General features: G+C 65.6%; 2 protein-coding genes across 8 annotated transcripts; one reads left to right on the top strand and one right to left on the bottom strand.

Moving 5' to 3' along the window:
- The first annotated feature begins 246 nt into the window (after positions 1 to 246).
- GSDMD (gasdermin D) lies at positions 247 to 6332 on the top strand. 7 transcript variants are annotated; one of them, XM_070382522.1, is made up of 12 exons: positions 252 to 469; positions 1427 to 1682; positions 1856 to 2048; positions 2623 to 2791; positions 2932 to 3034; positions 3292 to 3345; positions 3806 to 3901; positions 4025 to 4200; positions 4701 to 4842; positions 4935 to 5008; positions 5129 to 5266; positions 5957 to 6324. In XM_070382522.1, the coding sequence occupies exons 2-12, from the start codon at positions 1469 to 1471 to the stop codon at positions 6203 to 6205; spliced, it is 1608 nt and encodes a 535-aa protein (XP_070238623.1). In that variant the 5' UTR covers positions 252 to 469; positions 1427 to 1468; the 3' UTR covers positions 6206 to 6324. The 7 variants fall into 7 exon arrangements, with proteins under 7 accessions (XP_070238624.1, XP_070238625.1, XP_070238623.1 ...); XM_070382525.1 differs by having other exon boundaries at positions 284 to 469; positions 1465 to 1682; positions 5961 to 6143; XM_070382521.1 differs by having other exon boundaries at positions 285 to 469; positions 1465 to 1682; positions 5957 to 6318.
- Positions 6333 to 9285: 2953 nt separating this feature from the next.
- Positions 9286 to 14707, bottom strand: MROH6 (maestro heat like repeat family member 6). The gene is made up of 14 exons (XM_070382539.1): positions 13557 to 14707; positions 13269 to 13421; positions 13011 to 13165; positions 12378 to 12495; positions 11999 to 12183; positions 11776 to 11913; positions 11556 to 11670; positions 11304 to 11447; positions 11056 to 11229; positions 10715 to 10882; positions 10387 to 10506; positions 10084 to 10186; positions 9906 to 9971; positions 9286 to 9740 (listed from the first exon to the last, which is right to left on the bottom strand). Exons 1-14 carry the CDS (start codon positions 13803 to 13805, stop codon positions 9493 to 9495), a joined length of 2136 nt encoding a protein of 711 aa, XP_070238640.1. The 5' UTR covers positions 13806 to 14707; the 3' UTR covers positions 9286 to 9492.
- Between the last annotated feature and the right edge of the window lie 676 nt (positions 14708 to 15383).

Here is a 15383-nt window from a genome sequence, read left to right on the forward strand (position 1 = left end):
ACACTTGTTACTCCTCCTTTTATGTTACAGTTAACTATGCGTGTGAGGCAGCCTCTAACCTTGCTTTGATTGCATTTCCCTGATGCTAACGACCTGAGCCTCTTCTTCCGAGCTCACTGGCCATTTGCACACTTTCCCTGAAGAAATGTTTTTTCAGACCCTTTGCCCTGGCCTGTGGTTTTAGGAGAGAAGGATCAAAGAAGCTCTGCACGGTTGGAGGCTACGGGGGTGGGGTGAGTCCCCGCCCCTGCACCCCTACTCCCAGCCAGCTGTGGGGCGGGTTCACCAGGGGCATTTCCGGCTCCTCTCAGCGCCTCCGGCTGCCCCGCGGAGGTTTCACTTTTGGGTCTGGGAACCTTCAGGCTGTGTGCGTGCTGGGCAACTCCGGGGCAGAGGCTTCCAATCCTGGCCCGCGGGGCAGCCCGGCTTCGGCTTCGTGGGCACAGGCACACGACAGTCACGGTCACTGGTGAGCTGCTCCCACCCACGCCCTGCGCCCCTGCGCCTCGCAGGGGGCTGCCTGCCCTGGCTCCCACGTGGGGCCCTTGCTTCTTCTGGCGGGGGGTTGGGGGTCGGGGGGGAGGCCAGCACCTCTGGGTGGAGACCAGGTCCTGTCACCTTCCTTGGGCTTCCCCAAGCCCCCCAGGACTCCCCGCATCCCAGACCAGCTGGGGAAGCCCTAGGCCTCTGGGAAGGGGGCTCCCTCCGAAGTCTGACTGGTTTGGGCTTAGCTCCAAGGCAGGCACCTCCAGGTGCCCCTGGGCCCACTCTGGGATCTCAGGCCAGTGCCAAGGCTTATGGGCTTCCCACAGCCAGACGTCCTGGGTCCTGAGTCAGGCCCACAATGGCTCCTGACCCCTGAAGACAGACGAGTGACTCACAGAGCTCTGGGCACTGAGGAAGCCCTGGAGGACAGGCCTCGGGGCTGGGGATGCTTGGGCCGGGCCTTGCCTGGGCCTTCGCACCAACTGCCCAGGAGGCAATGGCTTCTGCCTGCTCCCTGCTCTCTGAACACCTCGGCCAGGAAGGCAGCTGCTAAGGCAAACAGAGCCCCAGCCTCACCCTGCCCTTTCTCGGTGGCTACTTTTCATGAGCAGCCCGAAGCCTTGTTGAAGTAGCAAAGTGATGGAGGGCTTGGTGGGCGGCCAGGGATGCCCCCTCCCCGACAAGCGCTGAGTCCAGGGCTTTCTTGGGCTTCCTGTGGACACTCTGGTCACAGGACAGATGGTGTGCATGGCTGGCCCGAGTCCCACGGAGGGCTACGAGTGACATCCAGCCTGGAGGCGCTTGGGGACCCTTGCAGAGATGGACAGTGGGTGACAGGGTGCACTTGGAGGCCGGCATCCCAGGCCTGGCCAGGCAGGACTGCCTTGGAGACACCCGAGCGGGTACCTCTCCACTCTTCCCCTCCCCTGCCCTCTTCCAGCCCTGAGGGTGGAAGGCCTGACCAGCTGCCCTCCTCAGGAGCATGGCCTCAGCCTTTGAGAAGGTGGTCAGGAGCGTCGTCCGGGAGCTGGACCACAAGGACCTCACCCCTGTGGACAGCCTTTGGAGCTCCACCAGCTTCCAGCCCTACAGCCTTTTGAGCAGGAAGCCCTTGAGTTCACGATTCTGGAGACCGCGCTACAAGTGTGTCAACTTGTCCATCAGGGACATCCTAGAGCCCGACGCGCCGGAACCAGGTACCCGACTGGTACTGAGTCCAAGTCATGGGTGGGCGGGGGGTGGGCCAGCCGGCTCCCGCTCGGGCCCCTGGGCTCTGTCTCCAGCGGGCAGGCGCTTTCCAGAGGCCCCCTCCACCAGGCAGGACAGGCAGCAGCTGGCAGGCAGGGCCTCAGCTGTGCTCTCGCTCCAGCGCTGGAGTGTGGCCGCACCTTCCAGTTCCATGATGCGATGGACGGGCAGCTGCAGGGCAGCGTGAAGCTGGCAGCCCCAGGACAGGGCAGGCTCTCAGGCGGGGCCGCGGTGTCCGGCAGCTCCAGCGCCTCGATGGACCTGTGCACTCTGAGAGTGACCCCCAACACCTGGGAAGCCATGCACCACGAGAGGTGAGCCCCAGGGCTGCGGGCCCACTGACCCTGGGCAGCTGACCCTGGTCAGGCCCTCGAGGCCACAGCAGTCACAGGGTGTCTGTGCAGGCTGAGGGATGTCCCAGAGTCAGGGGCCGTGCAGAGACCAGCGGCTGGGAAGGAGGCTGCCGAGGTCCTGGGGGCCTGCATCCTGCAGGTCGGGGGGCCAGGGGTCAGACTGAGCTCTGCGGCAAAGAGGCTGGGGTGGAACACATACAGGGACCCTGGTGAGAAGGACGGTTAGCTCAGCACACAGACGTGAGATCTGAACCCAGGGAGTGGAAAGAGACAGCAGACAGGTGAGCAGCCAGCCTCAGGGTGGGCCCCTCCAGAGGCCCGCAGGCTTCCCCATCCCTTCTTCCTGCCCCCCATCTGCCCACAGGCACTGGAGCACCCAGGGGATGGGGCGATAGGGGTCCCGTGCCGGGGCATCCACATCACCCCATCCATGGCCACAGACACTGAGGTCCAGGGAAGGGAGGGCCATCCCAGGGCAGGGGGAGGGGAGGGCAAGGCGCACCCTGCACGCTTCCCACTGGCCCACTCACTGCAGGCGCCTGCGGCAGCCCGAGCCCAAAACCCTGCAGCAGCTGCGGAGTCGGGGGGATGACGTGTTTGTAGTGACCGAGGTGCTGCAGACACAGAAGGAGGTGGAGGTCACCCGAACGCACAAGCAGGAGGGCTCAGGCCAGTTTGCACTTCCGGGAGCCTTCTGCTTACAGGTGGGCGGCGAGGGCCCTGCAGTGGGCACAGCGGGGGAGGCAGGAGGGCAGTGTCCCCACGCAGACCCCCACCACCAGCACCTGGCTGCCCCTGGCCCCACCACCCGGAACCCAGTCCTGAGCCCACATCCGTCCCTCAGGGCAAAGGCGAGGGCCACCTGAGCCAGAAGAAGACGGTCACCATCCCCTCGGGCAGCACCCTTGCATTTCGGGCGGCCCAGCTGGTTATTGGCTCTGACTGGGGTGAGCCAGGGTCCAGGTGACTTCTGGGGCCCAGGCTCCATCGCAGAGGCGGGGAGGCCTGGAAGAGTCACCGGCTGCCTGGAGGTGCCGGGACATCTGGTGACATGACTGTGGGCTGGGGTGGCCGAGAGCCCCTTGTTCAGGCAGGTGGGAGGTCGGGGCACAAAGTGGGCCTGCACAGGGAGCCCAGTGGGCCAGGGAGATTCCAGGTGTTCCGCCAACCTGCCTCCCTCATCTCTGCCCCTCCTGGCTTCCAGACATCCTCCTCTTCCCAGACAAGAAGCAAAGGACCTTCCTGTCGCTGCAGGCAGGTGAGGCCCATGCACCTGGGAAGTGGGACAGGCTGATAAGGAGAGCCCAGAACAGCACATCTGGGAGACACACACACACACACGTGCATGCACACATGCACACACTAATGCAATGCACACCTACACCCATGTAAACACATGCACACTTACGCATATACACACATGCAACACACACACTTGTGTGTACAAATGCACACACTCACACATATACACACATGTAATACACGTGCACACACACACTGTCGTGCACATACACATGAGCAACACACACACACTCGTGAAAACGCGCACACACACACACGGGTAGCATGGCGACAAGCTGGCACCAGGCGGGTTTGACCTTGCTCCTTGCCCCAGGCTGCCAGGACTGGGATGACAAGCTGTGAGGGCCCAGGAGAGGCCTCAGCCCTCTCTGGCTCGGGCCCCCACTCCCAGCACTGACTAGCCCTGCCTTGCCCAGGCCGCAGGCCCTCCAGCAGTGCAGACAGCCATCCACATTCGTGCTTCAGCTTAGCCTCCATAAGGGCCCTCTCTGACTACTTCCACTTCCAGCCGGGTCAGTACCTTCTGGGCCACCCTGGGGCCCCTGCTCCCCCTTTGCCCCCAGCATCTGCGCTCCCTTACCAGGGCTCCATGGGGCCACGTGGGCACCTGGGCAATTGCAGACCTGTCCCCATAGATGGGTCCACGGAGCACTGGCTGGCGACCACTGACGACTACCAGGGCCTGCGGGCAGAGGTGAAGGCCTGGGCCATGGGCCTGGAGGGCTTGTCCAAGGGGCTATGTGGGCAGCTGCTGGGTGGCCTGGGGCAGGTGCTGCGGGACGAGCCGGCTCTGCAAGCCCTGGAGGACTCGGTGAGTGAGCTGGGCTGTGCGTGCGGGGTGTTAGAGGGTGGGGTAGCACGAGAGCTGAGTGGGGCGGTGGAGCAGGTGCCTGCCCGCCCTGTTCACCCCCACTCCCCCGGGCGCCCCCACCTGTAACAGGTGCCTGTCCCACCCTGCTCACCCCCACTCCCCCAGACGCCCCCACCTGGAGCAGGGCCTGCCCGCCCTGCTCACCTCTGCTCCCCCAGACGCCCCCACCTGAAGCAGGTGCCTGTCCCGCTCTGCTCACCCCTGCTCCCTCAGGCGCCACCACCTGGAGCAGGGCCTGCCCGCCCTGCTCACCCCTGCTCCCCCAGGCACCCCCACCTGGAGCAGGTGCCTGTCCCGCCCTGCTCACCCCCACTCCCCTGGGGGCCCCCACCTGGAGCAGGTGCCTGTCCGCCCTGCTCACTCCCAGTCCCCCGGGCACCCCCACCTGGAGCAGGGCCTGTCCCACCCTGCTCACCCCCACTCCCCTGGGGTGCCTCCAGCTGGAGCAAGGCCTGTGCGGCGGGCCGGTGGAGCCTCGGGACGGCCCGGTGGGCGCCATCCTTGAGTCCCTGGTGCTGCCCTCTGGACAGCTGGAAACAGAGCTCGCAGGCCCCGTCTTCTATCTGCTGCAAGCGCTAGCAGGTAAGGGGCTCGGGGCGGGGCAGGGAAAAGGCAAGGACGCGAGCTCCTCTGGCTAGCCCCTGGAAGCCCTTTCACCCGAGATCTCTCCGCAGTGCTGAGTGAAGCCCAGCACGTGCTGCTGGCTGAGGTGCTGGAGACGGGGGCCCTGTCAGGGACATTTTGGCTGGTGAGAAGGCCTGGGTGTACGGGAGGGGTGGGCCAGTGTGGGGCCCGGTGCCTCGCAATGGGGTGGCGTGGGAGGGTGCCCAATGCCGGGCCCTCTGACCGCTCCCACCCTGTCTGCCAGGTGGAGAGCCTTGTGGAGCAAAGCAGCCCGTGGCAGGAGCACCGGGCTGTGTCCCTGCCGCCCGAGCGCCTGGGCGACAGCTGGGGCTCAGAGGCACCCGGCTGGGCTCTGCTGGAGGCATGCGGCTTGGAGCCCCAGGTGGGCACCCCCCAAGTGTGCTGGGAGCCTGGGGCCCGTGGCTGTGCATGCGCACTTTATGCCTGCCTGGCGCTGCTGCTCAGGCTGAGCCAGCTCTGCTAGTCTGTGGCCCGCCCGCTGCAGGCACAGCTCGCACCCACCGGCTGCCAAGAGCCACACCCAGCTGTGTGGGCGGCTCTCCACAAGACCTGGGGGTGGGGACAGCCAATAAATGTGACAGATGACAAACAGGGAAAATGACGCATGAGCTTTTGAGGAGCCCTCTATCAGGGGTCGGGGGCCCAGGGGGGGATGCCCACACAGGACGGGGAGGGACCTGGGGGCTAGGAGCAGGCAGGCCCAGGGGCCTTCCCTGTGCTGGACCCAGCCACTCCGGAGCGACCGGCCACGTGGCCAGGCTCCTCCCTGCCCCTGCCCCCGCAACAGCAGGCTGGCCTGGAAGAACAGGGCATGGCGATGCCAACCCCCAGGACTGTTCTCTGTCCACCTCAGGGAGCCTGAGAGCATTCTGACGTTCTGATGCAGGCAGCGGGCCGTCCTCCCTCTGCAGAGCTGCAAGGGGGCAAGAACAGGGCGCTAACAGACAGAGAGCTCTGCACTCCTGGGGCTGCATGGGGGCCTGGGGGAAATGACCCGAACCAGAGAAACTGGGCTTTGGGGTGTGTCTCATCCAAATTCATTCACTTAAAGGTAGGAGTCTGTCGAGAGGAGAGGAGACCTCCCTGTCCTGAGCCGTGGTCCCTGGGCCTCGCCAGGCACAGAGAGGGGGTGACTGACTCAGCCAGGCAGTTACTCTCACCGTGGAGTTGTCACAGCCAGGAGAAACTTGCCTCTCCCTATGGGAGCCGGTCTGCTCTCCTCCACTTGGTGGAAGGCAAGGAAAGCCATGTTCCCTTCCTGTCCGGCTCGCCGCTGCCCTGCAGCCCCAGGACTGGCTAAACATAAGGAATGGGGAATCCCTGGTGGTCTGGTGGTTAAGTACTCGGCACTTCCACCGCTGGGGCCCGGGATTGATTCCTGCTTGGAGAACAAAGATCCCACAAGCAACGTGGCCCAAAAAAATAAAAATAAAGAGAAGAGGTGGTCGGCCCAGCTGTGGTTGGGACATTAACCCCTGAGAAAACTGAGGATCGAGGTTGACAGTAAAATTAATATTAAAAGAGTGCTCCCTAAACATCCCAGATCCCAGTACAGAAATGCCTAGCAATTGTTCCCTCACCCAGGGCAAGGGAGAAGTTGGACACCTCCCAGGCCTGTTTGTGTTCCCCGGAGCCCAAGCTCCTCCTTTGGGAACCTTGCTAGGGCACTGAAAGGCACCACCAAGGCAGACAGGACTGGAGCAGCGCAGGTCTTAGAAAGCAGCAAGTGAGCAGGCCACCGGCGCTGCTTCTGGGGCCCCGAGACGCTCCCTGCAAGATCAGGTGGTGAACTGGGTCTGCTGAGCCCCACCCAGGCGCCCTTTGGAGGGTCTCACTGTTGGCCCTCAGGCTCCAGGGTCGCCAGTGCCCGGAGCTCTCCAGTGACAGCTCATTTGAGAGCATCTAAGCATCAAGATCAAGGCGTGGGGTGGGGGGGCTGCTCTGTGTAAAGCAGCGCACCCTGACCCTAGACCCTGGGGGGAGGTGAGCACTCTGTGAGCGGCTCTGCTGGGCCTGGTCACCTAGATGCCTACCAACCATTACAGCACTCACCCAGGAGCGGGGCTCACCAGGAAGCAGGGCTACGGTTTCGCCGCCCCGACTGGAGCCTCCCTGGGGACTGCAGCAGAGAAATCCCTGAGAAGCATCCCACTCCCAGGACAAAGCGGCAAGCAGGGTGTCTGGCGGGGCCCCAGCTACAGGGCAAGGGATGCCCTCACGGGGTCGGGGCGGGGGGGCAGGTTCACTCCAGATGGCCTGCGGAGTGGAGGGGAGTGGGTCCCAGGCCAGAGAGGCCCAGGCCCTGCGGGGAGGCATGGAAGAGGCGGGGAGCTGCCTGCCGAGCCCCCCATGAGGCTGGGCCCCGCTTCCCAGCAAGCCTCGCTGGGGGCTTTGCCCCTCACCTGTGCAGCCACACTCTGTGGTTGGACAGGCTCGTGCCTGGTGGGGACAGTGGGCCTCAGACGGTCCCCCAGCTTCTGGCTCCAGGCTGCAAGACCCTGAGGCACCTGACCATCAGGCAGTTGGGGGGGTGTCCTCCTGCCACCCTGCCGGGAGCAGTGGAGGGGCCATAGGACTGGGACCTGGCGCCTCTCTTATGGGGTTGGGCTGGAGACCCCTGAGGACATTCTCACCAGCCTCCCTTCCTTCTGCCTCCTGGGCTCTGACGGCTTCCTGGCCTCCCCAGTGCGTCCCCAGATGTTTCTCGTAGTTTAATCCAATTTTGGCATTCCCCTTGGAGAATCGTGAACTAATACCCCAAACTATGTCCCTGGCTTCTCACGGACGAGTGCCCTTGGCCGGGGCCTCCCCTGCCCTCAGAGTGACCAATGAGGAGACCCCGGCCCCTCCCTGCTGACCTCTGACTCTGCTCAGGGACTCTGTGGGCAGCACAGCTTCTCAGTCAGGGCAAAGCGTGCCTGACTCCACCCAGGGCTGGCCCAACCCCCAGCCACACGCTCAGTTCAGTTCAGTTCAGTTGCTCAGTTGTGTCTGACACTTTGCAACTCCATGGACTGCAGCACGCCAGGCCTCCCTGTCCATCACCAACTTCCAGAGCTTACTCAAACTCATGTCCATTGAGTTGGTGATGCCATCTAACCATCTCATCCTGTCATCCCCCTCTCCTCCCGCCTTCAATCTTTCCCAGCATCAGAGTCTTTTTGCATCAGGTGGCCAAAGTATTGGGGTTTCAGCTTCAACATCAGTCCTTCCAATGAATTCAGGACTGATGTCCTTTAGGATGGACTGGTTGGACTTCCTTGCAACCCAAGGGACTCTCAAGAGTCTTCTCCAACACCACAGTTCAAAAGCATCAATTCTTTGGCACTCAGTTTTCTTTATAGTCCAACTCTCATATCCATACATGACCACTGGAAAAACCATAGCCTTGACTAGACAGACCTTTGTTGGCAGCCACACGCTGCCTTCTCTGTAATCTTAGTCCAAGCCGGATCTTGGACCAGGCGCGGCTCATCAAAGCCCAGCCTTGGCCCAGAGAGACACCGAACCCCTAGGATCTGTGTTTTTATTTTGGCTGCGCAGTGCGGCATGTGGGATCTTAGTTCCCTAACCAGGGATCGAACCTGTGCTCCCTGCATTGGGAGTGTAGAGGCTTAACTGCTGGACCACCAGGGCCGTCCAGCTATCTTTATTTCAAATGCTTTCCATTGTGGTGGGCAGGAGCCCAGCCTCCAAGAGGCTGTGTGAGTGGAGGCCTCCTTCTCTGAGAAGGCAGCTTTGGGGGCCCAGAAAGGGCAAGAGGACACCTCAAGGTGGGCATTCCAGGTGGCAGAAGCCACTCATCCCGGATCTGGAGAGCCTGGGTCACTGCTTCAGAGCATTCCTGAGGGACCTCTTCCCTTACCCGGCCCTGAGCAGGTGCTGGGATGTGGGTGCGACAGCTCAGCCTGGTGAGGGGCAGATGCTGGCACCCCACACCTGAGCCCGCAGGTATCATCTCAGACCTGTGGTGTCCAGTGGGAAGTCGGGGGCCGCCTCCAGAGAAGACCCCAGGGGTCTGAGACGGTGAGCTAGAGGGGAGGGGCAGGAACGGGGCCAGGCTGCTGGGCAGTGAGTGTGGATAGGCGGACAGATGGATGCTTCTTGAGCAGTGAGGGTGTGGCTGGAAACCTCAGAACCTGCCAGCCAGCAAGTGGCCAGCAGAGGCAGCCTTTCACAGGGATGGCTCCCAGGGCGGCACCCACTTCCGTGTCCCCACCCGGCCTGGGCCCAGAAGGCCAGGCGCCATCCAGGCAGGGCACATGCCAGGGGGCTGGGAGAGGCACAGGCCTGCTGGGGGACAGACGGATCGACAGGTGGACGAGGCATGAAGCTGAGGGAGAAGGTGCTGCGTCAGAAACTCGTGGTCCATCTAGTCACAGGGCTCTCGGGGTGGGGGGTCTTTGTGTGCAGCAGACCTTGCAGAGCCCCGCTGGGGTGGGGGACAGGCACTGGTGCCCAGCACTACGCCTAGGGTGCCCCTCAAGGCAGACCTCTTCTGCAGATCTGCCTCCCAGCCAAGACAGGCCACAGAGCGGGGAGCCTGAGTCAGCACCGTGGCCCCCATTGGAGGGCCGGCCGGTCAGCTCAGCCTGGACCTGAGCAGCCCCAGCGGCCGGGGTGGCTGCGGTGCTGGAACGGGCTGTCGGCGTAGACGGGTGGGGGCCGGGCCGGCCGGGGGCGGGGCCGGCCGGGGCAGGGGAGGTGCCGGAGGCCCCAGAGGCTCCAGCCGCAGGGCTGGGGCTGGGCGCGGGCCAGCAGCGCCACCTGCTGGCCAGACACGCGTGCTGCTGCCGCCACAGCTGGTTCAGGGTCGCTCCGCAGCCGCCCCAAGTCTGCGGGGACAGGGCGGTTCATGTGGCGGATGGTGGGGCGGGGCGGGGGCGGGACTCGCGGGCTGTCCCCCATCCATCCCAGTCCCCCACCCATCCACTCTGCCCTGGCAGCCACCACCTCTCTGGAACCCTGCGGAACCCCACGAGGGTGAGTTGGGCTCTCACCCTGGAACAGAGAGTCCAGCAGGTCCTGGTTGACGTGGCTGGGGCTGGAGTGATGAACCAGGAAGCCTGGACCAAAGCGAAGCCCTGAGTGCTGGCCCCGTGCCCACAGCAGTGAGGGGCTGGCCCAGCACCCAGAGCCCTGGGTGCAGGGAGCAGCGTGACACCAGGCCTGCCTCACCTGTGAGCAGGGCGGCCGCCCGGCGCAGGGGGCCCTGAGGGCTCCGCAGGTAACCCTGGGTCTGGCTCAGAAAGCTGGGCACGTGACTCGGGTACCACTGGACCTGGGGACAGAAGGGCTCGTGGGGCAGGAGGGCCAGCTCTGCGTGGAGTGGAGGCCTCAGAGGTGAGGCCAGGCTTCACCGTGCTACCACCTTGACTGGAAGGGTGAGGAGTCTCAGTCTGGGGGGGAGTGGCCCTGGTGTATACTGGACCAAGTGGGCAGCCGACCGCACCCGTCATTCTCACCGTCCCCCCAACTGACCATGCGGTGGCAGATGCGGCTTAGGGCCTCAGGGCTGTCGTAGTGGGCCACCGTGACCATCTCCTCCAGCAGGCCCCAGTGCAGGGCCTGGTCACAGCGGGCCAGGGTCCATTCTGAGCTCTGGAACGGGGAGGGAGCGAGGTTAGAGGTGCAAAAGGAAAGCGGCAAGAAAGGACCTGGGAGGCAGGAGGTGGCCAGGGTGAGGGGCGGAGGAGTCCTGCTTGCCCAAGCCTCCTGCAGTCTTCAGGGACGTCCCTGACATGCGCTCTCTGGAGAGGCGGCTGTGGTGGGGAAGGGTGGAGTGGTCAGGACAGTGTCGGGGGCTGACCTCAGCGGTGTCTGGGCTGGGGTCGTGCAGGCGCAACAGCAGCGGAACGAGACTCTGCAGCACCAGCTTCCGCAGGGGGCGACGGAGCCCCACCCGGAGCCCGCCCCGGCCGCGCCGCACCAGCGTCCCGAGCAGCCCGACTGCGGAGGCGCGGACCGAGTCCCGGGTCTGCAACAGGAGGGCGCGATCAGGACCCGGCAGGGAGAGGGCGTCCGGAGGGCTGCAGTCTGCGGGAGTGCCCTGGGGGCCCCAGCGGGGCCTGGTCGGGTAACGGGGGTTGGGGGGGGCGGGGGCCGGCAGGGCCATGGGAAAGACAGCTGAAGGGAGCGGGCGGGGCTCACGTCGTCCAGGAGTGGCGGGAGGCGTGGCCGCAGCTCCGCGCTCAGGAGCCGCACCGGTGCCCGCGGCTGCAACAGGACCCTCCGCAGCGACCCCAGCGCGGCGTCCACGAGCCTCGGGTCACCCTCGCCCAGCGCGCCCAGGAGCGCGGGCAGCAGCGTGGTCGCGTGGCGCACCTGCGAGGGGGGGACAGGGACTCGTGGGAGGCCCCTCGCCCAGCCCACCCCGCCCCGCCCCGCCCCTCCCTCACCTTCCCATGGTTCAGCGCCAGGTGGCCGAGGCCCAGCAGGCCCAGCCAGCGCACGGTGGGCTCAGGGTCGCCCTGCCAGGCGCGGAGCCGCTCCAGGATCACCTCCTCCCGCAGGAGCCGCGCGGTGGGCCGGCTCTGCAACAGCTGGGCAGGGGACACAGGGTCAGCGCGCTGGCTTTCCGCGCAGGCCAGGGCCGCTTAGGGGCCAAGCTCACTGTCACCCCTCCCCACCCGTCCTGGAAGCGGGCTCACCCCGGTGAAGAAGGCCATGGCCGTCAGGCGCTGTGCGTCGTCTGTGCTGCGCAGCCGCGGTAGCAAGTCAGCGAACAGGCCTCGTAGGTGGTGGTCGGCGTGGGCCACCAGGGCACTGCGACGGGGCCAAACGGAAGCTCTCCCTCAAGAAGCCGCCCGCCCCCCCTACCCCACCGACCACCCCCATGCCCCTGCTTCTCTCACACCCCCCCCCGCACACCTGGCCAGCAGCAGGACCCCCTCCAGGTGGGTGCCAGCTCCCACCAGTCTCCTCCAGCCTCCAGCCTGCTCCATGCACGTAACCACCATGCGGCCTCCGTCCCCAGTGAGCAGGGCCTTCAAGGCCTCCACGGTGCAGCTGGAGACGGGTGCAGCGGCGAGTGGGCGGTGAGGGCCAGGAGGGCACTGGGCCAGCCCTCACAGCCGGGTGTGCACCCCCTCACCTGGCATGACTGTGCGGTGGCCCTCGGTGAGATGGGACCCACACCTTGGGTGTGTCGGGGGAGTGTGCGTCCCGTGCCAATTCGTGGAGCTGAGTGACCAGCACCAGGAGAAGGTTCGGGTAGAAGCCTCGGGTGGCACCCACGCAGCCGGACACAGACAGCATCTCCCCAAGGGCGCGAGTGGCCTGTGGAACCAGGGGTTCATTCAGGCTCAGACACGGCAGACAGGGAGAGGACAAGACCTCCACGCTCGAAGGGCGTTATGGATGGGTGTGACTACGGTGAGTGCCTGCTGCTCCCGAGCCCCTGTAACCAGACTCTCCTGGCCTCTTGGGCCAGGGCTGGGGTGTCCCCTGGCAAGCTGGACAGAGCCACCTACCGCCAGAGCCTCCAGCTGGGATCCGGCTGAGCCCTTTAGCGCCCAGAGCAGCTGCACCAGCACCTGTCCATTCACACGCTGGTTCCGGCTCAGGCTGCGCCAGAGCTCAGCGGCCACCCTGGGGGCACGGGGTATGTGAGACAGGGTTCGGGACTGGGGTGAGGAGAGCCCCCAAGTTGGGGAGGCAGCCACTAGGACTCCAGCAGGAGGAGGGAGGGTTAACTGCCCCCCACCCCACCCTGGCAATCCCTGAGGAACAAGATGAGTGGCATCTGTGCAGATCACATGGGACCCCAAGGGGCCAGCAACAAACTGGCATCATGAACAGTCACCATGGGGAATAAAACCAGAGATAACGTTCCCTGGGGGCAGACTAACCACAGCCAGGGGCATTGGGGGTGCAGAAGCCACCTGGCTTGCTCAGGCGGGCACCCCCAGACAGGGAGAGAGAAAGCCAGGCTGCAGCCAGGAACCAGCAGAGGACCTGAGGTGGGAGGGGCAGCGGGAGGAAGAGAGGGAGGAGGGGAGGGGGAAGGCTCCCTCCTAGGCCCGCCCTGGGCCAGACTCCACAGCCAAGCCGGAAGGGGGAAGGAAGCCGTGGGGCCCCTGACGCATCGGGGCGAGGCAGGTTACCGGTCCGGGGCCGGTGAGCAGCGCAGCAGTGCGAACACCACGTCCCGGGAGTGCTCCAGAGCCAGGGAGCTCAGCACCCGCAGCGCCGCCCGCCGGGGCCGCCCCTCCGCCAGATGGGGCACCTGCGCCAGCAGCCCCCGCACGAGCCCATGCACCTGGGGGCGGCAGTCAGGTCTCTGTGAGCCCTGCCCGCGCCAAGCAGGCGCAGCTCACCACCCGCAGCCTTGGAGGGGCCCGTGGGGAGGGGCATGGGCTCACCTGGTCCTCCAGCCTGTGCCCCTGCGCCTCCAGGGCTGAGGACAGGGTGAGTGCTGTTGCCTGGGTTCCCACAAAGCCAGCCTCTTCCAGGCAGGCGGCGGTGTACACGGCCAGGTCTGCTAGGGCCCCCTCCTCCCAGGAGCTCCGGGGAGTCTGGGAGTGGGACGGGGAGCATGTGGAGCCCCCTTACCTCTCTCACGGTCTTCCTCCCTCCACAGAGCCTTTCTGTCATCTCCCAACCCCCTCCCTCGTTACCTCCCCTGACCCCCAGGCAGCCCTCCTGCTTACCTGCTGGGGCCCCTCGGGAGCTGGCTCCTGGGGAGGGGGCGGGGAGGGGGGCTCACCGCCAGCCGTGGGAGTGGTGGCTGCCCTCCCAGGCTCCTCCACTGCAGGTTCAAGCTCAGGCTGGGGCTGAGGGCCTGGGGCAGGGGGTCCCATTGGCTGCCCCCGGCTGGCCCGGATCCCTTCGGCCAGGGCTGTCAGGGTCAGGGCCCCCACAGGGGCCCCGCGGGCCGGGCCCCACACGCCCCCAGCCATGGCCGCGGCACACGCCGAGCTTGTAGCACCTGTCGCTGGTCCTCCCAGGAAGTCGTGCCCAGGCCTGACCTAGAAGCAGGCCCCAGGCAGGCGGGACCAGGGACAGGCGTGGTGGCGTGCGCGCGCGCGTGTGTGTGTGGGGGTGTGGGGGTGGAGGTGGGGAGCCATACAGAGGTGTTTCCAGGTGTGGTACCCGCCAGGGGCTTTGGGAAGGCCCTCCTGCCCAGGCTGCCTGCAGCCTGAGTGTCTGGGATCTGGTTCTGCCCACCGGGCCCTAGGAAAGGGCCAAGCAAGGTCCCTGGGGGACAGAGGATCCGCCGGGGCAGGGAGTATAAGGGGATGGTGGCAGGGAGGCGAGCCCTTGACCTGACCTCCAACCCCACTGGGCAGGGAATCCTGGCAAGTGTGCACAGCTCTGAGGGTCTGGCCCAGCCCTGAGCTAAGGCCTCGCCTGACTCAGCCCTGAAAGGCAGTCGAGTCCCATGCTGGGCCTGGGGCTGGGGCTGGGCTGTCCTCTCTGTGTTCCCACCCGACCGGACCTCCGGGAAGGGGACGGTCGGAGAGCTGCCGCCCGCTCTGAATTCAGAGCAGCCCTGGGGGTGAGCCAGCAGAAGAGGAGTTGCCCAGTGCCTCTGGTGCCCTCAGTCCTGGCACCAGAGTGCAAAGCTCAGAAGTGGTGACATGAGGGGCCTTGGGCCTGGGTGTGTTCTGTTGTGTGTGTGCTGGCAGGGGTGTGTGTATCTCTCTCCAAGCCCCCCTCTCCCCAGGAGGCCTGACCGGGCCTTTGTCCCAAATCCCCACTGTCACCCTCACCCAGCAACACCGTGGCCACTGCCCAGCCTGGGCTGGGGGAGCCAGAAGAGCTGGTCCTGCCAAATACCTGGGCAGGCGGGAGAGCCCCGGGGCCGTCCCCTGGACAGTCAGCGTTCCCCTGCGCCCTTGCTGGTTCCTCGAGCTGCCCACCACCTGGACAAGAGGCCGAGGCCTTGGCCCCCGTGTCCCGGAGAGCCTCGACCCTCTCTCCTGGAGCAGACGTGGGTGGAGACCTGACAAGCCTGCTGCACAGAGGTGGGGCAGCCAGGACTTGCCGGGTGCCCAGGGCGGGCCCCTGCTCCCTAACTTCCTCCTTGGCTCTGGTCAGGCAGGCCCCACGGCTCCAAGCCTTTCCTGGCACTTTGGGGGCAGCAGCTGGGTCCCCACGACCGAGGCCTGGTCCACACTGTGACACACCAGAGCCAAGAGGGAGCCAGATGGGCGGGGCCCAGGGGCACAGGGGCCCGTGGAGCCTGGCAGCAGCAGAGTTAGGGGACACCCAGGCCTCCCCTTGGGGAGGTGGAGGTATCCCAGAGAGCCTTCCCAGGGGGAATCCCAGAGCCCCTCCAGTTGGCGCTTCAACCCCACCCTGTGGCTCCCGCCTCCAGCCTCATGGAGAGGTCTCCCAGCCACTCCCCCAGCTCTTAGTTGAGCACAAGGACTGCCCCCCTTTCCCTATAGCCCTGCCCTGCCCCGATCTGCCCTTAGAGTCCAGCTCCTCAAGCCTCGGACACCCTCCCACAAGCCTTAGCTGACCTCAGACCT

Source organism: Bos mutus, chromosome 14, assembly GCF_027580195.1.
Source record: "Bos mutus isolate GX-2022 chromosome 14, NWIPB_WYAK_1.1, whole genome shotgun sequence".
NCBI lineage: Eukaryota > Metazoa > Chordata > Mammalia > Artiodactyla > Bovidae > Bos > Bos mutus.